This window comes from Astyanax mexicanus, chromosome 4 (genome assembly GCF_023375975.1).
Source record: "Astyanax mexicanus isolate ESR-SI-001 chromosome 4, AstMex3_surface, whole genome shotgun sequence".
Taxonomy (NCBI): Eukaryota; Metazoa; Chordata; class Actinopteri; order Characiformes; family Acestrorhamphidae; genus Astyanax; species Astyanax mexicanus.
In genome coordinates, this window is record NC_064411.1 from 5,474,208 (window position 1) to 5,497,736 (window position 23,529).

General features: G+C 36.0%; 6 protein-coding genes across 8 annotated transcripts in view; 2 read left to right on the forward strand and 4 right to left on the reverse strand.

Moving 5' to 3' along the window:
* Positions 1–14,359, reverse strand: part of LOC125801533 (gastrula zinc finger protein XlCGF49.1-like) — a 206,740-nt gene extending 192,381 nt beyond the window's left edge. Inside the window, exon 1 of the mRNA XM_049478343.1 lies at positions 14,132–14,359. The gene's annotated coding sequence lies outside the window, so the exon portion shown is untranslated. The remainder of the gene's footprint in view (positions 1–14,131) is intronic.
* LOC125801463 (zinc finger protein 239-like) overlaps positions 1–23,529 on the forward strand; it is a 430,185-nt gene that overhangs the window by 246,570 nt on the left and 160,086 nt on the right. The gene's annotated exons all lie outside the window — the stretch shown is intronic.
* The window catches only part of LOC125801203 (gastrula zinc finger protein XlCGF49.1-like), a 254,562-nt gene that overhangs the window by 188,575 nt on the left and 42,458 nt on the right, over positions 1–23,529 (reverse strand). The gene's annotated exons all lie outside the window — the stretch shown is intronic.
* The window catches only part of LOC125801310 (zinc finger protein 271-like), a 230,712-nt gene that overhangs the window by 94,133 nt on the left and 113,050 nt on the right, over positions 1–23,529 (reverse strand). The gene's annotated exons all lie outside the window — the stretch shown is intronic.
* On the forward strand, positions 1,264–4,332 carry LOC125801245 (uncharacterized). Its single transcript, XM_049477665.1, has 7 exons — positions 1,264–1,794; positions 1,887–1,964; positions 2,124–2,288; positions 2,998–3,205; positions 3,411–3,449; positions 3,700–3,744; positions 3,972–4,332. The coding sequence occupies exons 1-7, from the start codon at positions 1,439–1,441 to the stop codon at positions 4,263–4,265; spliced, it is 1,185 nt and encodes a 394-aa protein (XP_049333622.1). The 5' UTR covers positions 1,264–1,438; the 3' UTR covers positions 4,266–4,332.
* Positions 17,054–23,529, reverse strand: part of LOC125801349 (zinc finger protein 239-like) — a 156,348-nt gene continuing 149,872 nt past the window's right edge. The window contains exons 1-3 of one of the 3 annotated variants that reach the window (XM_049477927.1): positions 20,120–20,233; positions 18,782–18,896; positions 17,054–18,686 (exon numbers count right to left, since the gene is read on the reverse strand). In XM_049477927.1, the coding sequence (XP_049333884.1) occupies positions 17,569–18,540 (972 nt within the window). In that variant the 5' untranslated portion in view covers positions 18,541–18,686; positions 18,782–18,896; positions 20,120–20,233 and the 3' untranslated portion in view covers positions 17,054–17,568. Of the gene's footprint in view, positions 18,687–18,781; positions 18,897–20,119; positions 20,234–23,529 lie in introns of those variants that run through there. The other 2 variants (XM_049477926.1, XM_049477928.1) reach the window with 2 other exon arrangements.

A 23,529-nucleotide genomic window follows, 5' to 3' on the forward strand; every position in this document is an offset into this window, starting at 1 on the left:
GTGATTCAAAAAATATCCAGTGAGAAAAACCTGGACAACAGACTGGATTGTAATCCCTACCTGGAATGTCTGAGAATTCAACAAAATCAAGATGAGAAGGAACCACCCACACCCCTCAAACATCATTACATACAGTGTGCATCAATGTCACCATTCATCACACATATGTATTTGATTTCTCAACTTCAGCTTGTCAAGAACCTTCAAAAAAACAAGAAGCTCTTCCTTTACCTTGATGCCACTGGTACAGTAGTTTCAAAGCCAAAATACTGCAACAGCAATATTCTGTATTATGCTTTGTGTACCCCAACGACATCGACTACCAGAACTACAGTTGCAGTAGCAGAAATGCTGTCATCAGACCAAAGTACGCCAACAATACACCACTGGCTATCTTGCTTTGTCAGAGATTTTTATTACATCTTTAAGTCTCACCTGCAACCCCAAAAAATTGAGACAGATTACAGCTGGGCAATTATCCATGCATCAATTCAAGCTTTCTGTCAGTGCAGCATTCTAGACTATCTCAAAAGATGCGAAAGTGTCTGTGAAGGTCAGGACTGCAGTTTCACAGTTCTTCACATATGTTCTGCACACATAATAAAACTCATGTGCACTAAAGTAGCAAAAGTGAAGTGCTCAAACTCAACCAAAAACTTGTTCCTGTACTCATTTGCTCTGCTACAGAACTCAACAACATTAGAAGAGGTACATACATTGATGACATACATTTGTGATGTTTTCTGCACAAAAGAGGAAAGCTTCTGTCAGGAGAGCCTTAAAGACCTTCAGAACATGATCAAGTCACAAGCTGTCCCTGTCAATGTGGAGTCTGCACTGAAGACAACCAAAAAGTTGGAAGACGGAAACACCTTGGCAAACCCATCCTCCAAAACAATTGCTCAACAGTCTCCATTTTCAAAGATGTTCGAGTATGTTTTCTTTGAAACAAAGGAAAGTAAAGAGCAATGTGTTTCAGGTGCTCCATCAAATCCTCATTGGTGTCCAGCTGTAGTGGACATTCTGAAACCCTACATGGCAATCCTGCCACTCTGGACAGGTGTCATCCTCAAGCATTTAGGCCAGACAAGAGACACCAATACTCAAGCTGAAAACTGGTTCCGTACCACAAAAAGAATTGTCCTTCATAATCGACTTCACAGACGACCTGGTGACTTCCTGCAAGTTATGCACGAGTTTGTTTCTGGCCGAATGCGTGGTGTTATCCTGACCAAAATTCGGGGTATAAAAAAGGAACCAAATGAGAGTCTTCTATGTGCACCAGGAAGTGTAGAAGAAAAATGGCGCAAGAGAAAGACAAAAAAAAAAAAAATCTAAATACTACAATCCACCAAAGGCCTGCTCATCCAGCCCAACTACCAGCTAGAGCTCCCCTCCATGGTCAGGACATGGCAACCTTGAACGTCAGGCAATAAAAATGGTCAATACATGTACAATAGACAACCTTCTGTACATACTTCACTTGATCATGAAAAAAAGAGTGTCCATTCAAAATGAGATTGAACTGGCACAATCAAAGGATCACTGGCTCAAGACTTTACTAGAGGTCCATCGACTATTTTCGGCTAAAGAATGGTTCCAGGGGAAATTGGCATGGCTGAAAAACTTTCCACGTTTGAAAGGAAAATCTGTATGGGACACTTTTGGCACTGAGAATGACTTCATTGTCAGTCGTCTCGATTATGTGCAGAAGACTGAGTGGATTTTAAAATGTGATGCAAACGACTGTCCACTCCTTTCTCTCACAAAAACTGACAGGACTGTAGATGTGTGGTGAGTACATTTGGCTTTTTTTTGTTAAAGATACTTTTTTGTTACACAAATATAGTGACACTTTATATTGACAATAATGAAATTATCAACAGGTGTGAAGACCTTTCAGAACTGCAGCACAGACTAGATGATTGGTCGTGTCCCAGGTCAATGTCATGTCAGAGAAAGAGGTAACGCCTTTTAGTAGCTGTTTATGCACAGACAAATAACAAGAAACTAAGAAATTATTATGTATGAAAACTACATATGTAGAATTATCTAACGTGTATACATTACAATTGAAATTGTAAGTTTATATAAACCCTAACACTAATACTATTTGTTAGCAGCAAAGCTAAGATCTGCAAGGGGACCAGAACATCCTCACCGCGACAATTTGTGAATGGTACACCAGCATTCATCATGGTAGCCATTGACTCAACAGTGCAGAGCACAAATGAGCCAAAAATGCAGCCAACAGCTTTGCCATTAACCCTGCAGATTCTTGGACAAAGGTAATTATGTTCGGGCAACCTATAAGAATATTTACGATCAATTCCACTGAATTAGTGCCATTTGCTTGTTGAAACTCTTGAAAAAAAACACATATTGAACTACTGAAAATATGTATTAGTCAATCTCTCACAGCTTTACTTAATATTTTACAAGGTTTTAAACCCGTGGATGGTTAAATTTTTTAAATTCCTGTCACAAAATCTTGTGTAATTTAAAAAGCATGTTTAAATGCAATTCCGCTAATTCCTTACATTTGTTTTGCAAAATAAATCACTATATATGCATGCACTTTGTATATTTCTAAACGATGCAAAGTCATTTTTATTATATCAAGAAGGCCCATGCCTGAAATTGATCATTGACATTTACTATCATGCGATTTATTAAAGTGTTACTGGCACTTATTCCTGTTACTGGTACTCCTACTTTTTATGTTTTGAGTATTAAAAAAAAACAATAATATGTAAGAATTAATTAAGGTAACAGGACAGAGCATTGATATATATATATATAATGAAAATAATATTTTTACAGAATATACAGGATTTACATTTACAGAAATGGCACCTATTTGGCGGAATATGCCTTATACCGATGAATATGCCTTGTACTATTTAAAGCATTCCCCAAATGGAAATCTTGTCTATGAAACGAAGCAACACAGCGTAAGAAAATTACATTTGATTTATTTTATTATTTAATTAACAGCTATGAAACTGCAGCAGTTACCTACCATTTGATGGACGCAAATCATTTTGTGTGCTTTCATCGGCTCAGCACTGAATCTGACTGGCACTTCTATGATGGCATTGAGGAAATGAAGAACCCCAGCTGTGGAGACAGACTTGCTACACCTGAAGTCTTTAAGACAGTCTTCTCTCAACGCAGCTCTGTAGGGCATATTGTGCTAATGAAGGTATTTGTTTATTAAAAATAAATTAAAAGGCACTGATGTATAATAAGACTGACATTCGTTCGTTTTGCCAATATGGTGTAATTAAATGTTAATGAATGTAACATGAGCTCTATCTAATTTTACATACGATAAACTGCAGTTTGGGAATGATAAGGTAATTTTGCCAAGTATTATTGTAATGGCGTTGTTTTTCTCTTGGGTACAGGACATTACAGAGGATACAAACGAAAACACAGATACAATGGTAAGAAATAAGAAAATAAAAACATATTTTTTTAGAATATCTTCATAGCATTATTAAGTTTAATATTTGCAATTTGGTTGATAAATATTAAAGGTAAAGATATGTTTAAAAATTGCATTAAAATAAAAAAAACATTTAATCATTATTAATAAATTAATAATAAATTATAATGTCAGCCATGATCTGAATAGAAATGGTGAATGTGTATCAAATAATAGTATATGATTATTATTTTTACATTTTCCTATAGACTGGACCTGGAGAGAAGTCTGAACTGGAACACCTTGGAAACATGGTAACACTAAAATCTTTAACATTTTTGTATAGAGACATTTAATTTGGCAATTGTAATAGCAGAGCTTTTCTTATACTAATATTAAAAACTTATTTGGTGTTTTTATTTATTTAAATATAATGATATTATAATGCACACAGAAACAACACAACTGTACAAAGTTTACAAAGTAGTTTAATTGTTTTTTAAATGCAAATGCATAGAATACTTCCATTTTTTTTTAACAGGAAAACAAAATCATCCATGACATGCCAAAAGTCCACAAATGGGTGAAAGACCACGCAAAGCTGTTCAATTCTGCTGTTATTGCACCACAGTTTCTTACAATGGAAAAGGAAGAAGCTGAATCTGCACTGGAGCAGTTGAATTCCCTCAGCATTGAGACAGATCCTGACAAAAAAGAGGAAATTATATATCCTTTCACATTTATTTGCAATGATGCACAGGATATGAAAACTCTCCTGTCAGAAATTGTGGACAAGAGAAATCTGCGAGTTTTTTGCATGTCACAGTCAAGTTGAAGCAAGAGTGTTTTTTTTTTTCTTATTTACCCTTTGATGCGCAACATATGCACACCCACTCTAATGCACAACATGGGTTAAAAATGACCCATTGTTTTCTATGGAACTTAATGTATGGATTAGTGTTATTTTTCTATGATATATCTTAGCAATAAATTATTTCAATCATTCAGTATCCAATGTACAGGGGTTGGACAATGAAGCTGAAACACCTGGTTGTAGAATTCTGCGTGATTTGATTTGATTTGGTTAGCACCCGAACATCCCTTTCAGACAGCTTCCTCTTACAGTATCCACAGTTAATCCTGTTGGATGTGGTTGGTGCTTCTTGGTGTTATGCTGACATTACCCAAATTGGGACAAAACCCAATTTAACAATTTGTCCTCTTTAGAACTCTGGTATGTCACACATAATGTTGTGTGCATTGCAATATTTAGAGTAAAACTGTGCTCTTACTCTGATAATTGAACCTTCACACTCTGCTCTTACTGGTGCAATTAATGAAGATTGAACACCAGGCTGCTCCAATTTAGTCATGAAACCTCCAACACTAAAATGACAGGTGTTTCAGTTTCATTGTCCAACCCCTGTATTTCTCAATTAACATGTTTATAATCATAGTGCATCCTTATTTTATATATTTTTTTCCTTTTTTGAACAAAATACCTATTTTTTATCACTACCGCAATAATGCACAACATGGGTCAATAAGGACCCACTTTCATTTTCTGTTATGAGTCATGTCTGGCTGAGGTTTTCTTTAGCACTAATTTTAAAAACATTACTTTATGAAGACGCTTTTCTGTTTTAACATCAGTTTTACACACAGAGGTCAGACACAATCCAAATTTTCTATTTCACAGCTCAGCACTGCTCAGCACAGCTCTTGTCTCACAACTCAGTGCTGCTTTTAATTATTTTAACATAACTTTAGAAAATTTCTGATGACATTTAATACTTATTTAGTATTTGCAGCATGTTTCTTATTGTGTCACACACACACACACACACACACAGGGTAGTTTACATGGTGGTTAAGTGGGTAGACCCAAATGCAGACACCATAGGCAGGGTTTAATTGAAGCATTGTAAATATAATGTTACCAGCAATTATTATTACCTAGCTGTTGAGTACTCTGTATTAGTTAGCTAAATCTACTGCATAACTTTTAGTTATAAGTACTGTACTTAGATAATTACATTGGTGCTTTTATTTAGAAAAGTAGATAACTTCAAAAATCTAAATTGTGATACAGGGTATTCCTTTTTCTTTCAAAGCATTTTGTTTATTATTATTATTATTATTATTATTATTATTATTATTGTTATAGTCATGGCCGAAAGTGTTGGCAGCAAGTGTTTCTCCCAGAAAATTATTGAAATTACACGTTTTTTTATATGCATGTTTATGTTGTTTGTGTGTATTAGAACAACACAAAAAACAGAGGGGAAAAAAGGCAAATTTGACATAATTTTACACAAAGCTTGGAAAAAATTATTGGCACCCTCAATTTAATATTTGTTTGCATAACCTTTGGAAAAAATATCTGAAATCAATCGCTTCCTATAACCATCAACAAGCTCTTATACCTCTCAACTGGAATTTGGAACCACTCTTCTTTTGCAAACTGCTCCAAGTCTCTCATATTTGAAGGGTGCCTTCTCCCAACAGCAATTTTAAGATATCTCCACAGGCATTTAATGAGATTTAGATCCAGACTCATTGCTGGACACTTTAGAACTCTCCAGCGCTTTGTTTCCATCCATTTTTGGGTGCTTTTTGAAGTATGTTCGGGGTCATTGTCCTGCTGGAAGACCCATGACCTATTGAGTCAACTTCTCTCTTTTTTATCTGGTTTCAGGTGTGATTTTTAAATTGCCCACACCTGTTACTTATCACAGGTGAGTTTGAATGAGCATCACATGCTTGAAACACAGTTATTTACCCTCAATTTTGGAAAGGTGCCAATAATTGTGTCTGGCCCAATTTTTTAATTTTGTGTAAAATTATGTCAAATTATGTAAATGGCCTACCAATGTACTTAGCTAAGCTAGTACAATAGTTAAATAAGTACAGTAGATTTAAATAACTAAAATAGAATATGAACAGCTAAAAGCTAATAATAATTACTTATAACTTTCTAACAGGTAATGTACTCACTCTCAAGGTAACCTAAACCTATTTAATATTATGTACAGTTATCTTTTACTACAGATATCACATATTTTATAAGGTAATGTTATTGGAAAACAGTACAGAGTTGTGAGACTAGATCTGTGCTGAGCTGTGAAATAGTAAATATGGGTCATGTCTGACCCGTATGTGTAAATCTGATGTATAAATACAAAAGCTTATTCATAAAGTAATAAAGGAAAATAAAAATGAAGATTTGTGCTAAAGAAACACTAAGCCATACTTGAAGTTCCATAGAAAACGAATGTGGGTCATTTTTGACCCATTTGTGCATTAGAGGAGTAGTGATACCAAAAAACGTTTTATTCAAAACGTAAAAAAGGAAAAAAAAAATAAGGGTGTACTATGATTTAAAACAAGTTAATTGAGGAATCCTGTGGATATTGAATGACTGAATTAATTTATTGCTAATATATATCATAGAAACACTCAGCCATACATGACTTACCATAGAAAATGAATGCGGGTAATTTTTGACTCATGTTGCACATAAGAAGGGTAGTGATACAAAACAGGTTTTTTTTCAAAAGGTTAAATATATATATATGTGTTTGCAATAAGAATAACATTTTTGACCAAAATTTTAAGAATTTTGGACCCATTTAATTAATGTATTTTTAATATTTTAATTTTGTTTAGTACTTAAAAAGATTTGTACACTAAACCGTCAAACATTACAGTTCAGTTATTTTTTATACAAGTTTACATTTATTTTACCCAAGATATGTCTGTGTAAGTCACTTCCTTGTTATCCTGCTGGTGTAATGTTTATTTTTTGTTATCTTTATCCATCTAACCTTTAATGCTTCAAGAGATGGACCCCTCTCTTAGACCACTGGCAGGCAAAAGTGGTATATTGAATATTCTTTTCATTTTAATACTACTCCTCTTTTTCAACAAGGAAAAAGGGTTACACTGCTCAATACAACAATCCTGTTTCTCTTTTTCAGCCATTGATGCCCACTGGAGTGTCAGATACTTTAAACCTACCCTTTAATGTTTGTCAACAAGCTCCATGCACTCAAGCATCTGTCCCTCAACATCACCATTTACTTCATGAAACATCTAATGACCTTGTGAAAACAGCAACAGGATTCCTATTTCAGAACCCTGTGTTTTTTCAGGAGACCCTCTTAGATATAATGACTGGAAGCTGTCTTTTCAGACATTAATTGAATGTAAGAACCTACCAACGTGGCCACACGCCTCACAAATGTCGCAGACTTATGGAAAGACCAGTTGAAGAGAGGGTGAAGTTTGTGCAGTTAGAGAAGTTGTGCTTCGGCTGCCTTAACAGTGGTCATAACTCCAAAAACTGCACTTCTAGAAGTGTATGTGACAAATGTGAAAGGCTTCACCCAACATGCCTACATCAAGATAGAGAAAAATGCGATCAAGTACAAAGAACAAGGAACAAAGAACAATGTAAAAATCAAGAGCAGTCAAGGGAAAACCAAGAACATACAGATGGAAACATTTATGCAAGATGCAACAGAACAAATGATGCAAGAGTCAACCAATGTGACTTCAAACTGAGTTGTTCAAGAAATAAACAATTCTTATACTTCATCAATCATTCCAGTATATGTGTCACCTCTAGCAGAACCAGAGAAAGAGATTTTAGTGTATGCTTTGCTTGAGCGACACTACTTTCATCTTGGAGGACATAACAAAATCACTGAATGCAAAAAAGAACCTGTTAGGCTCAAGATTTCCACAATAACATCCAAAATCATGATTGTGACCAGCCACAAGCTGAATGGACTTCAAGTAAGAGGCATCAGGTCTGACATGAAAATCAACCTTCCTACAACCTATACCAGAAGCTACATACCCACAAATAGATCTCACATTCCCTCCTGTGAAATTGCAAAGAACTGGCCCCACTTGGAACACCTTGTAGATAAAATGTCTCCTAAACTTGACTGCGAGGTAGGATTGTTAACTGGCTATAATTGTCCTCTGGCATTACTTCCCAGAGAAGTTCTTAGTGGTGAAGAAAGTCAACCATTTGCACAAAAATCTGTGTTGGGTTGGATCATCATTGGCTGCAACACTTCTGATAATTACTATGAAGACAAAATCAGAGTTAGTCATCGAATCATCATGTGGCAGATCCTACCAGCTGTTGGCCATCTTGCAAAGGTATATCTGAAGTCTACTTTGTGTGTAGAAACAAAGTCAAGGAAATAGTCATGCCAGCATACATAATGAAGGTCTTTGAGTCAGATTTTATAGAAAAGGATAGTGAAGAAGTCACAATGTCACAGGATGATCAATGTTTTTTGGCAAAGTTAAGGAAAGGCATCAAACAAAAAGCGGATGGTCACTTTGAAATGCCATTGCCTTTTAAAGAAGAGAGACCGAGTTTGCCAAATAACAGAGCTTGTGCAGAACATCGATTCAAATGTCTGGAGAAACGGCTAAAAAAGGATGAAAAGTACTGTGAGGATTACATGGCCTTCATGAAATAGAAGATTTCAGAATACATCTCTTAATGAGCATCTACTGACTGGCTCTGACCTCACAAATACTCTGGTAGAAGTCTTGTGTCGTATTCGGAAAGGACAAGTAGCCATCATGTATGATGTGGAACGTATGTTCCATCAATTCCATGTTGCTCCAAAGGATCAAGACTATCTTGGGTTCCTGTGGTGGGAAAACAATAACATGGAAACATCACCATCAGTGTTTCGCATAAAGGTTCACCTGTTCTGATCTCTCTCCTGGATCTGCAAACTTCGGGCATAAACATCTTACTGCACAAGGCGAAGAAAGTTTGCTGAATCTACGGTGACGTTTATAAAACGTAATTTTGATGATGGTTTGGCAAATGCAGTATTCTACGCTATGAGCTGCATCATATGCTAGCGTGTTGGGGTACGGAGAAAGTTCATACCACAAGTCTTTGAAACAAAAGAAAGATGTGAATGTGAACCAGTCTACAAGGTTCTATAAGTTAAATCCGTTTACTGATGACAATGATTATAAGGGTCATAGGAAGACTGAACCAATCAGCACTTCATCCTCATGTCAAACATCCCGCCATTCTTCCAAAAGGGCATCATGTGTCACACCTACTCATAAAGCTTTTCCTCGAAAAGGTGCATCATCAAAGACGAGCCATGACCATAAACGAAATCCGCTCCAATGGATTTTGGATTCTGGGTTGTAGTAGTGAGGTGTCCGAGACGCTGTCCGAGGCGGTAATCTGCTCTGGCCCCATCCCAATGAGGCGTGGTGATGAAGCTTACAGCAGGCTTTCTTCACTGAACCGCTGGATGTCCAAGTGGTGTGCAGAAAATAATGTGAGCTTTATAGATAACTGGCTACAGTTTGAAGGCAAGCCTTGTCTTTTAGGTAGGGATGGTGTCCACCCCAGGCGGGAGGGTGCTGCCTTACTTTCATGCAGCATAGCAAATAATCTTTTAGCTAGTTGGCAGAGTAGTGTTAGAAGCTGCTGACAATCCAGAGCCGGGACCAGGCCGCAAACAGAGAGGCTTAACCAACAGTCTGTGAGCTGCAAAGAGACGTTACCAAGATACCAGTGTATTCAGACTGTGTCTGTCCCCCGAGTCAAACAAAAACGTTGAAAAACTCAGTTAATCTAAATAACTTAACCTATATTAAAAAATCTTATCCAGACTGTAGCACTAACACTTCAAGCCTAAAGATTGGTTTACTTAATATCAGATCTCTAAATTCAAAAGCAGTTATAGTGAATGAAATGATCACTGATCAGAACTTCGATGTTCTGTGCCTGACAGAAACCTGGATTGATGAATATGAATATGAAGAATTAAATGAAGCCACCCCTGCAGGCTATAATTATATACACAATCCGAGATTGTCCGGTAGAGGAGGTAAAAGAGGTAGATGAACTGAATATTCGTTCTCAAACCTCTGCAATTTCAGATCATTACCTTATTTCACTTAAATTACATATTAGTCATAATATACATACATCCACGAGCTACATTGATTTCTAAAATTTTTGAAAAAGCTGTGGCCCAACAACTTTGCTCTTACCTGTAAAGTAACCTGACCTTATCATGGTTTAAATCATACCGATCGTTATCAGTTTGTGAGGATAAATGATATGTCTTCCAGTTATATTATGATCTGCCAGAGTCAATAGTTTGCCACACTCTGATAATATTTTATATTCTCTGTTTTATATAAATCCAGTTAAAACTAATTCCATCTCTCTGCTTTCTTCCGAGTTACTGACTGCCCACCTCTCTGACCCGATACCGATGGATGTTGGACCCTCAGGCTCTCATGTCCCCTGTTCCCCAGACAGATTGAAGTTTCTGAAGTCATCTCTTCTCCATCACCCACTACAGATCAGCTGCTCATTATCCATCTTACTCTCCACTACAGATTACATCCAAGATTCCATGAACTCTAACTGCTTCCATTAGTGGCGCTGCTATACTCCTGAATATATAAAACCTGTATGGATGTATACAATACGTTTTTTTTTATTAGTTTAAAAGCTGTTTGGCCAGTGGTAGGATGGTCCCCCCTTATATGTGAGTCTTGGTCCTCCCGAGGTTTCTTCCTCCTCCTGCAGCTCTGAGGGAGTTTTTTCCTTGCCTCCGTACTCACTGGGGGTTCTGTATTGTGTATTTTCTATGTTTAATGTTTTGCCTAATTCTTTGTCCTGTAATCATGTTTCTGTAAAGCTGCTTTGTGCCAACACCAGCTGGAAAAAGCGCTATACAAATAAATTTGATTTGATTTTATATGAAACTGATGTACTCTATGTTATGCACTCTTTTACTTTTAGTTCTACGGTATTGACGTTGGTGTTGTACTCTTTCTGCATTAAACATCTTTGAGAAAGGAACCTCAGCCTTTGCGTTGTGACTAAGGCCGGCATAATATATCTGTGTGTAAAAAATATTATTTTAAATAAATTACCTTTTTATAACTGTACATGCTTTGCAGAGTACTTTGTGCTGTGTAGATTGTTTCACAGTTATGTGTCTGAATGAAATATTTCAGTGATAAACTAATAATGCAGTTTATACTCCATTTTGAAGTTATCAAAACTTTATACGTCATACATTGATTCAATAAAGTGTAATTAAAACGGATTTTTTATATTCAGATGGTCATACAATACTAGCAGTTTTGTAATAGGCATGAATTTAAATAAGGCACACACTTGCATGACATATTGTTATAAAGAGGTGGGAAATAAGCATACATTTCAACAGACTGATAATGTGGAGTAAGAGCAACTAGAAATATGTAGAACGGGAAATGTGTTTTACTTAAGTTGTATTAAATGCCTAGTTCCCAGAGTCATAATAAAAAATGGTACAGTAACATACATTGTTCTTTAGGCAATTCACAGTATACTAGTTCTATTTTCATAATTTGGTGTCGAATTCAACAAACTATTTGTTAATCTGGAGTTGAAATATGCAGAACAGGTAATTTATTCTTCTTTAATCTTCTCAAATGCCAAGTTCACAGGGTCATAATAAAAAAAACTGTACAGTAATATTTTTAGCTCTTTGGGCTCATCACAGTGTAATAGGTATGTTTTCATGATTTTGTGTCAAATTTAACAGACTATTTGACAATCTGGAATTAGGGTAACTGGAAATATGCAGAACAGGCAATTTATTCTCCTGACATCTTCTCAAATGCCAAGTTCAGAGGCTCATTATAAAAAAACTGTACAGTATTTTTTTTTTTTTGTTATAAAGGCTGTTCACAGTTTAATAAGTATAGTTTCATAATTTAGTGTCAAATTTAACAGACTATTTGAGAATCTGGATTTAGGGCATCTGGAAATATGCAGAACAGGCAATTTATTCTCCTTTAATCTCCTCAAATGCCAAGTTCAGAGGGTCATAATAAAAAAAAAACTGTACAGTAATATTTCTAGTTATTTAGGCACCTCACAGTCTAATAGGTATATTTTCATAATGTGGTGTCTGATTCAACAGACTATTTGAGAATCTGGATTTAGGGCATCTGGAAACATGCAGAACAGGCAATTTATTATTCTTTAATCTTCTCAAATGCCAAGTTCACAGGGTCATAATAAAAAAACTGTACAGTAATATTTTTAGCTCTTTAGGTTATTCACAGTCTAATAGGTATATTTTCATAATGTGGTGTCTGATTCAACAGACTATTTGAGAATCTGGATTTAGGGCATCTGGAAATATGCAGAACAGGCAATTTATTCTTCTTTAATCTTCTCAAATGCCAAGTTCAGAGGGTCATAATAAAAAAAAACTGTACAGTAATATGTTTTGTTATTTAGGCTATTCACAGTTTAATAGGTATATTTTCATAATGTGGTGTTGATTTCAACAGACTATTTGACAATCTGGAATTAGGGTAACTGGAAATATGCAGAACAGGCAATTTATTCTACTGACATATTCTGAAATGCCAAGTTCAGAGGGTCATAATAATAAACTGTACAGTAATCTTTGTAGTTATTAAAGATTTTCACAGTTTAATATGTAAATTTTCATAATTTGTGTCAAATTTAACAGACTATTTGAATATGTGGATTTAGGGCATCTAGAAATATGCAGAACAGGCAATTTATTCTCCTTTAATCTTCTCAAATGCCAAGTTCAGAGGCTCATAATAAAAAAAAAACTGTACATTAAATGTTAAGTTCTTTAGGCTATTCACAGTATACTAGTTATATTTTCATAATGTGGTGTCAAATTCAACAGGCTATTTGATAATCTGGAGTTCGGGCAACTGGAAATACCCAGAACAGGCAATGTATTCTCAGTGTAATATGCCCTAAATGCCAAACTCGTTTTGCTCGGCTCAACCCTGCTCTCTACTGGCGAATAATTGGTACTTTGACTTTTTAAGGTGGACCGGAAAATCCGAATAAGACACTGGCGAATAAGACGCCAACTTCAGCCTCGTCTGTTGTGTTAATCCTCCAGCCTGATGCTTCATTTACACTATCTAGCACTGAGTCTTGTGAAGCAGTTTTGTGTTAAATCCACCCTGTTCACTCTGTAACACAAGCACCCGTCCACCTGACCCTCTATTTCTGTAAACATATATTACTGTGAAAATTCTGATTCAACATTGCCATCATATTAATAAGGCACTCTGTGTATTGAATATTGGAGTAAAATAAATGATATTGGGCAGATACAGTCTGCTTCTGATAGATACAATAAACGAACCAATGATAAATATTTTCAACAGGACAATTTTAAAATCGTATTGTAATTGTTAAGAAGAGCTAGCTGGTATTAAACCATGTAGAAGCCACTGTGGTGCATCTGATTAAAATGCTGGAGATGATGTACTCTGAAAACAGTATTTACTGCAGCAGAGGAGTTGTGGTATATACAGAATAGATCAATGCAATCCGACTGTGTGAGTGTGTGATTCTGAAACAACAGATATAAAAGGGATACTTGAACTACTTGAAACACATCACTGACTACCATTTACAACACTAACACCTAAACAAAGATACACACTTCTATGAGGTGTTATCTGGTAATAATAATAGGCAGATCAGAAACAGCTAGAAGCTATACAGAGCTATACAAAGAGCTGATCAGTTAGCATAGCATGTAACTCCTTGAAAGTACACCTACAACTAGGAAAGTAATAGTTATCTACACTTTATGAATAAACAGCAGTGTAGGTACTTACAGGTATCTGAATGCACACAAGAATCAAATGTCCTCGGTAATCCCACAAAACTTTACTAAGCTGCACACCGTCCACTATCTCCACTGTTCCTCTACAGAAGTCCTCTCTATCTGTGGTATGCAAGCCCCCAACTGAGGCCCCTCAGTCTCAGCATCGCTCTGATTGGCTAAACAAGCGGAAGCATGAGGGTTGCAGGCACTGTGGGTGGGACTCAGTGGAGGAGCTATTTAGCTCCTGAAGTCTTTGGGCCAACTCTTGGCTCAGTAATTGTAAAATATAAATAAATATAAATAATCTCAGGTGTGTTTGTGCTTCTAATAATGATATAAAACATTATGTTCTAAAGAACAGATTCTTCTATAAAATCTCTGCAGGCCCTATTTACCATAATAAGAACAGAAACATTCACCAAGACTCACTGATTTGTACACTGTAGAGAAAAGAATATATGAATTATAAGAAACAGTGAAGGTGTGAGTAATGTTTTAAAAAAAACAACTAAATTTAAGTTTAAGAACTGTGTAAATAAACGTTAAATCTGTTAGCTAGTAAACGCTAACAATTAAATAAACTGAGGTAAAATTTGAGGATAATTTACTCTTACTGAGGCAAATTAGCTTAAAACAGATAGTAATTTGTAGAATTGTTAGAATGGTGGCAATTAGTTCCTCCAAACCGTTTAAAAACCTTTCTAGGTCACAGAAAACAGAAAATAAATGCTCTTTCTCCTCAGAAACTTTGGGTACATTCAGTAGCTAGCTTAGCCAACACAAGGAAGCTAGCTAATTCAGCTTTTTCCTAACTTACCAAAAATCAGCCTTTAATTATACTAATTAAATCTGAATTAGTTTAATCTCATAAATTTACCCATAAATTATTCGTTCTTTTCTCAGTTTATTAAACAGTATAAGAGAAAGAGAGCTAATTCACTGCTAACTCTGTTAGCTGCTAACAGGCTAATGTTGACAGGAATCTGACAGGAGAGAATCTACTGCTGAATCAAAGCCTCATAAAGAGCAGGGGGCTCATTTATAAAGAGTGCGTACGCATAAAAAGAGGGCAGAAATGTGCGTAAGCAACATCTCACGCAAGAATTGTGATTTATAAAGAAATACTTGGCGTGAAAACGAGCGTACATTTAAGCAAGGTTTAAGGCATGCGTATGCCTTCAAAAGTGTGCGGAGAGCGGGAATTAGTGGCATCATGTGGTAAAGTAGGGAATTGTTAGTAAATGCGCAAGCTTTTCTTCCTTCCGCATATTAGTTACCACATAAATCAAAATTAACAAAGGAAGATTAAGCATTACTTTACTTTATTTTTTACTTTATTACATATTTTTTCTGCATGTATAGTTAAAATTATTTCTGTATCTTATTCTGTATTATATGTATATGTAGTGTTAATTTTCCACTAACTTGTATATTTCACTTTGTAGTTTATATCAGTTTTATTTGTATTATCTGTTTTATCTCACAGTTGTAAAATCTAAAGGTGCTATATATATATATATATATATATATATATATATATATATATATATATATATATATATATATATATATTAGCCGGGGCTACATGAGGAATATGCGAGAGTGGTGTATCCCATACTGAGATACCGAATGAATGCTTGAAAGAGAATACAAATTACATTTAAGAAAAAAAATATGCAAGAAATAAAAAATAAATAAATACCGGCCGTAAAACACTGTTAAACTGCTTTGTTTGTACATTTAGCTAGGCTAACTACCAATAATAATGGTCAGTAAAACAGCAAACACTGTTGTTTGGACATTTAGTTAGGCTAGCTACCAATAATAAAAGTCAGTAAAACGGCAAATGCTACATTTATACATTTAGCTAGGCTAGCTACCAATAATAATGTTCAGTAAATCAGCAAACTGCATATTTGAACATTTAGCTAGCTAGCAAACAATAATAATAGTCATTAAAACAACAATTGCTACATTTGTACATTTAGCTAGGCTAGCTAACAATAACAATAGACAGTAAAACAGGAAATGCTTTGTTTATACATTTGGTCAGTAAAATAGCAAATCCTGTATCGTGGCACGAGATCTCACGAGATTAAGACGTGACGATATTTCTCGTCAAGCTTAAACCTCTCACAGTTTAGTGTGGACTTTTTAAGATACAACACTGGCAACTGGCAACACAGTAGCAGCGAGTTTGGTGGTTGAGCAGTGAGCAGAAGAGGAAAATTCGGGGAATTTGCATAGAACAGAGGTCACGGGCGGACCGTGGTCCGGGTCCGGACCCAAACCTATTGAGAAGGATTTAATTGTATACACGCTTTGCGGCGCAGTAAATCACAGACCAATCACGTGTGAGGTAATATCACCAACCACTCTCTTCAGTCAATCAGATCTGTGCAGACGTGGAAAAAATAAATAAATAAACACACCGCTCCTCACGCGGGATCGAACCCGTGTTGTCAGGGTCGCGGTCCCGCTGCTCCGGCTGTTGAATTGGGACATGGCCGTGAAAAAAACGCCTTTATAAGGAGATAGTGAACCTGGGCGAGAATGGGCGAAAAAACGAGAACGGACGAAAACTAAAGTCACGCCGAGTGCGACAGAGAGACAGGCGAGGAATTTTGTATAACTGGATCATTCTGAATTCTAATTAAATACTCCTGGCATAGAAGATGCTTCTGCTACTTTTAACAGAGTGACAGACGGTAACAGAGTGACCAACAAGACTGTACTGTGCTTAAAACATGTTCTGTCTCTGTTTGCACTTCAAGCATAGTCTTAATATGACTGGTTATGCATAGTTACATTACAAGAGATTTAGGAGAAAAAAAACACAAACCATAGTCTTAATATAACTGGATATGACAATCTCAGGCCTATAGGTTTCATGTCAAACATGTGTTGAGAAAACACAATGAGACTGGAGATCTGCAATATAAAAGCCGTTTATTAAAACACACATGGGTAAATATAGAGGTGAAGTAATACAAAGATAATAGTTTGTACTGGATAAAAACAATTAAGAAACGACATTATTTGGATATTCTTAGTAACTTTGGAGATTAAAAAAACCATAAGCAACATTTAATATTCAATAAGGAAAAGATAAGAGAGTATAAAACTTGAGTAATACAACACAACCAAATATCCCTCTATATCCCTCTATAGTAACAGATTTTTAATTGGACTGAACCATAGACAAACAAGAACACCAGCAGAGGGAGTGAATGAGCCTGTAACCTTACTGCGCAACAGTAACTAACCTAAAAACTGAGCTCTGTCTCACAAAGAATGTCCTGGAATATTCAAACTTACAAGACATACAAACATAACATGGAATTCTATACACATCATCCCTGGATAAGAATAGTTTTGCTGAACCTGTAAAATCCATTGTTAAATACAGTTCATATTTGTTTCTGGTGGAATTTATGATTTGCGCTTTTAATTGCCATGGGACAAATTTGGGAAATTTTTCTCTCCTGTGTGAATGTGCTGGTGTTTTTTGAGAGTACTCTGTTGATTAAAACTCTTCCCACAGTCTGAGCAGTAATACGATTTCTCTCCTGTGTGAATGCGCTGGTGATTTTTGAGATTACTCTGTATAGTAAAACTCTTCCCACAGTCTGAGCAGTGATATGGTTTCTCTCCTGTGTGAATGCGCTGGTGTATTTTGAGAGCACTCTGTTCAGTAAAACTCTTCCCACAGTCTGAGCAGTGATACGGTTTCTCTCCTGTGTGAATGCGCTGGTGATTTTTGAGATTACTCTGTATAGTAAAACTCTTCCCACAGTCTGAGCAGTGATACGGTTTCTCTCCTGTGTGAATGCGCTGGTGTATTTTGAGAGCACTCTGTTCAGTAAAACTCTTCCCACAGTCTGAGCAGTGATGCAGTTTCTCTCCTGTGTGAATGCGCTGATGCCGTTTGACAGTCTCCAGTCGATTAAAGCTCTTCCCACAGTCTGAGCAGTAATAAGGTTTCTCTCCTGTGTGAATGCGCTGATGTATTTTAAGTTTACTCTGTGTAATAAAACTCTTCCTACAGTCTGAGCAGTGAAATGGTTTCACTCCTGTGTGAATGCGCTGGTGTTTTTTGAGATGACTCTGTTGATTAAAACTCCTCCCACAGTCTGAGCAGTGATACGGTTTCTCTCCTGTGTGAATGCGCTGGTGACTTTTGAGATTACTCTGATGATTAAAACTCTTCCCACAGTCTGAGCAGTGATACGGTTTCTCTCCTGTGTGAATGCGCTGATGCAGTTTTAGAGTCTCCAGTCTATTAAAACTCTTCCCACAGTCTGAGCAGTGATATGGTTTCTCTCCTGTGTGAATGCGCTGGTGTTTTTTCAGATTACTCTGTTTAGTAAAACTCTTGACAGAGTGCTGATGTTTCTCCATGTCGGGACTTGGCTTCATTTGTCTTTTAAATGTAGCAAACAATTTCTGCGTGTTCTGGAGATTCTTCAGGACGGCTTCTGCTTCACCTCTTTCAGCAGTTTAACTTTGCTCTTAGTTAAATATCCTGGTTGTTGGTGATGAATTTCAGGAAAATATTTTAATTTCTGGAAAACACAAAGAAAAATGCCATTGAATATTAAAATAAAAGCAGGTCAATTAACTAAAGAGATTCTAAGTCATTCTAAGTGAGTGATGTTACCCTTTAATCTGAAGCTTTGAGGCGTGTGCCGAAAAAACGACACACATTGGTTCGAATCACATTGCCGATGCTTGATTTGTTCTTCATCACGACAGATGATGTCCAAAGCTTTTTCCTTTAAACCAATTTATAAAAGTTTCCACACATTAACCAAATACATTAATCCAAATCAATGCTTCACAAACCTGATTTTTTTTTTTAACAACTCCTGATAACAGTTCATTATTTTCCACCACACTGGCTTCAGGCTAACAGTGATATGCGCTCCTGAGTTCAAGATGTGTTTTTTGGAAATGTTGATCCGATGCAGTTGTCTTGTTGGTGCAGGGAATTGTAGTTCAAAATAAAATCACAGCAAAATAATGACCTTTTTACTGTTACAACACATCAACCAACCTCCAACAGGAGTGTAAAACATAAGAGTCTCTTTTGTTTACTAAAGGTTAACACAATCATAACAATTTGTAAGAATTCATATTATTTTATGTAGTTCTTTTTCAATTATTTTTGTAGTCTTTTTAACCTCTTACACAAATGTTTAATTGTGTATTTTTGTCAAGTTGCTCAAAGTGTGATTCTTCTTCTTCTTATCAAATTCATGTTTTTGTTATTATTATTATTATCATCATTATTAAAGTATCAGCAAAAGAGCAGCTGGAGACTGTATTCCACAGTAATGGTTTAACTGGGATTTCTTAAAAACAGCGGAGCTAAAGATGTTGTAATTTGCTAATATTTGTGTTTGTTATTACAGTGAAATAGCAAGTTTTCTGTTAAATCAGTAAGCTAATAAATGTTACTTGTGAAATTCCTCTTCTTGCCTGAACTTTTCCTCACTATAATCACTAAATCTTTCATTCTTACATTTAATATTTTAATATTTTAAGTGGACTTTTATTTTGATGGGAGAGTCACATGACTTACCAGCAACTGTTGTGGTGGAACCGGAATAAGTAAAGGAAAATTAACTAAACTAAACTAAATTAGTGTAACTAAGAAATGTGTAGAGACTGATCACACAAACTTAAAAAGGAATTTCCACAGAACTGATTTATCTCAGGTGTGTGTTAGTGATGTGGGGGAGGGGGGGCAGGAGTGTGAGGTTCCGTTATCCTGTGTATGATCTGTAAAGCCCCCCCATCCCCAGCTCCGCGACCCCCTACTGCAGACTGCTGAGCAGAGCTAGGAGAAGATCCAGTGCTGGTGGTGTAAATGCTGCACATGCTGAAGGTGGTGTGGGTGTAGGAGTGAATGTAGAACAGCGTGATGGAGGGAGGGAGAGAGAGAGAGAGAGAGAGAGAGAGAGAGAGAGAGAGAGAGAGAGAAACTTCTCCGTACCTTCTGAGGTTCAGCTGATCCCGCTCTTCCTCCTCTCCAGCTACAGACCCCGGAAGCTCAGCCTCATCCGGGTTATGTAGAGCCCCGCCCCCTCCCCCGCTATATCACATTATACCCCATCACCGCTAGAGGGAGCCCGCGAGGGAGTCCTCAATGCATGGAGCTGAATGGAGCTAAACAGCTAAAACTCTCATTTAAAAAACTGTATAACTACTTCTCTGGAGTTTTTCTTTAATTTTTACAAAGTAGAACAAAGTATTTCACTAAAATAGAAAAGAAAACGTACCACTATATTTCCATTTTCTAAAACTAATGTTTTGTATTAAGTAGATTTACTAGCATTACTGCTACTGATGCTGGAGTTACACACAGAGCTCATTTAAATGGATTAAAACTGCAGTTTATAAGCTTTAATAATTATCTCTGCGGTGATGCAACTTGTCTCATTTCTCTTATTGTTGAGATTGTGTAAATATGAATGAGAGTTTGTTTAAATGTTTTCTTCTTGTTGGTACTTACATAGATGAAAATAGTAATTTACTAAAATAAATAGGAAAACATATTTAAATATAACTGGAACTTACTTGGGTTGTGGGGGCTGCTGCTAAATGGTTGTTAGAATTGGGTTAACTGAACTTACATTAAACTCTAAAATTAAAGCAGCAATTGCAGTTCTGGACAGTATGCAGATCTCATTAGTCTTGATAATGAAAAGGTAGGACATTTTTCATGTTCTTTCTGTTTACAACTCACTCTGAGGAATTCTGAGCACTTCAGAGCACTGACTGGTGTGTCACGGGACCGTGTAGGGTACTACAATCAAAAGTGTTGCAGTACTGAATACTACATACTGGGCGGTGTGTAGTATGCAGTACATACTAGTGCAGTATGCAGTATAGTAGTATGCCATTTCGAATACAGCCTAGGACTGAGATAAAGTGAGCTATGGCTAGCTGCTCACTTTCTCTTATTATGGCTAGACACTGAAAGCAGGTTTTACCTCTTTGAAAACTTGAATGATCTTAATTTGTACATCCGAGTATCAATTAAAGACATTTAAGGTATTTTTTCTGAAAGAGAACCGCGTTTAGGTGTTGGCTAGCGTTCATGTTTGGTAATTATAACTAGATAGCTAGCTAGCAACCACAAAGTGAGCCTCTGAGATTATCAACGAATAAACGTATAATAATAAAAAACGTATCACCATAAATACATGATATACAAATAAACATATTCCATATTATCATACATCACATAAAACATTACTTATTCCCATACAATATGAAAAGTGACTTTATAATATCGTAATTTATCACCACCATATCCACCACATCTTACCTCAGAAAGAGCTGAATAACTTTCCAGTTGCACAAGCTTCACTTTATTCTGTTCAATGAATCAGTAGGAGTCGAATCACAAGAATAACTAAACCTAACTGTTTTTAAAACTTCACATTTTACAATTTTATATCATAATAAATGTATGGTCAACTTTTTCTAAATAAGACTAACCGAGTCTCCTAAATCTGAGTGACTTATAACTTTTGTACATTGTACATTGAGGTTGTTCTGAAGTGATCAATCAACCGAAGCTTCCTGAAGTTGACAGCAGATTGATTCATTTCCAGCAATAACTTTTTTTTTAATATACAAAAAAAGAACAAAATAAAACAATAAATATAATGCACAAAAATGTTTTTATTTTAACAATTTAATTATATAAGTATTTCATTGTTGTACATAGATATGAACATCTGTGTGTGTAGTATGATGTGAGGTAGTGCAATTGGCTAAATAAATAAACACTTTTCCAAGGCAAAAACACAAGTGAACAACAGAATGAAAAATATGGAACAAAAAAAGTTCAGATAGCAGAATAGTTTGTTGTTAAGGGTGAACTGAAATGGACTTAGGGTGTAGTGAATCATGATAACAAATACAAACATTTGTTGAATAGCCCACCTCTGTTCTCCCCAGCATTCTGAAATACAGCGCTGTTAGCTAATGCTCCCAATAGACCACAATGCTAGTGATAGGGGCATAGCTTAACCCATACAAAAAAAATCACTATTTTTACACCATTAACAACAAACTCAAAGTAGCTCCACACTTCACTGGTAGAATTCCAAGGATGATGATATTTAAAGCAAGGCAGTGAGAACTTTAAAAGTACACAGATAGTTTATTAAAAACACTGTTTATACACACAGTTCCTACAGATTAGTTTATTAAAAACACTGTTTATACACACAGTGCCTACAGATTAGTTTATTAAAAACACTGTTTATACACACAGTTCCTACAGATTAGTTTATTAAAAACACTGTTTATACACACAGTTCCTACAGATAGTTTATTAAAAACACTGTTTATACACACAGTTCCTACAGATAGTTTATTAAAAACACTGTTTATACACACAGTGCCTACAGATTAGTTTATTAAAGCACTCTTATACACACAGTTCCTTGTCGTAGTTAAGCCAGGAAAGGTCTGATGTCAAGCACGAATGAATAGGTAGGAAAGGGGAATAGATTGGAAAATTAATGTTGGGGAAATGCATAACTTTCCAGTTGTTGCTGAAAATATCTCTATAATATTTATGCATTTTTAAGCATTTCTTGTCAGTTGACTTATTGTGGCTTGACTAGCTGAAGGTATTGTGTATATAAACTATCTGTGTATATAAACTATCGCACTGTATTTCGGAATGTTGGGGGAGATCGGAGGTGGGCTATTCAACAAAAGTTTATACTCGTTATTGACTACAAATCAAGTCCATGTATATAACTTCTCCCCTAAACTGAAAAGGAGAAAACGGGATGGAAAAACAAACAGATTATGGGTCAGATTAGAACTGGATTAGTATGTGAAAAGACATTTTTAAGGCCTTATGCCTCTGTAAAGGCTGGGCTGCCAATAGAACAAATAACGCCTCCCTCATAGGAAATGTTTACGATGACTGGAAGGCGCTTAATTAGCTGATCAGTACATTGTGTGGAACGATGAGCTTCTCCATATCTTCTGTCAAAAGGAGAGTGGTGTTGCTTCCCACAGAGACTCCAACCACCACAATCCCTCTTCTGTTTTTTTCTCTGGTTTCTGCAAGTAAAAATATTTTTTCCAGTTTTCACCATTAGACAGTTGAATACCGAAAAATTACAGTATTTCTCATTTGTCAATATTTCCTGGGACAGCACGGAAGAAATGACACTTTAATGTAATCTAAAGTAATCAGTGTACATCTTGTATAACAATGTGAGTTTGCTTTGCCCTTGAAACAACTCAACACACAACCATAACAACATTAACACCACCTCCTTTAAACAGCTGCAGTAATAATTTACCTCACAATATTCAGATGTGTAATTTCTGTAAGCTGCGAGAGGGCAAGTTCTGCCAGCGCTGCCT

Bases quoted from the DNA above. Each gene is read 5' to 3' on its own strand.
- LOC125801245 (XM_049477665.1), top strand. From the start codon at position 1,439: ATGGTCAATACATGTACAATAGACAACCTTCTGTACATACTTCACTTG. The intron at 1,965-2,123 runs GTAACGCCTTTT...ATTTGTTAGCAG, and splicing joins ATGTCATGTCAGAGAAAGAG to CAAAGCTAAGATCTGCAAGG. The intron at 3,206-3,410 runs GTATTTGTTTAT...TCTTGGGTACAG, and splicing joins GGCATATTGTGCTAATGAAG to GACATTACAGAGGATACAAA.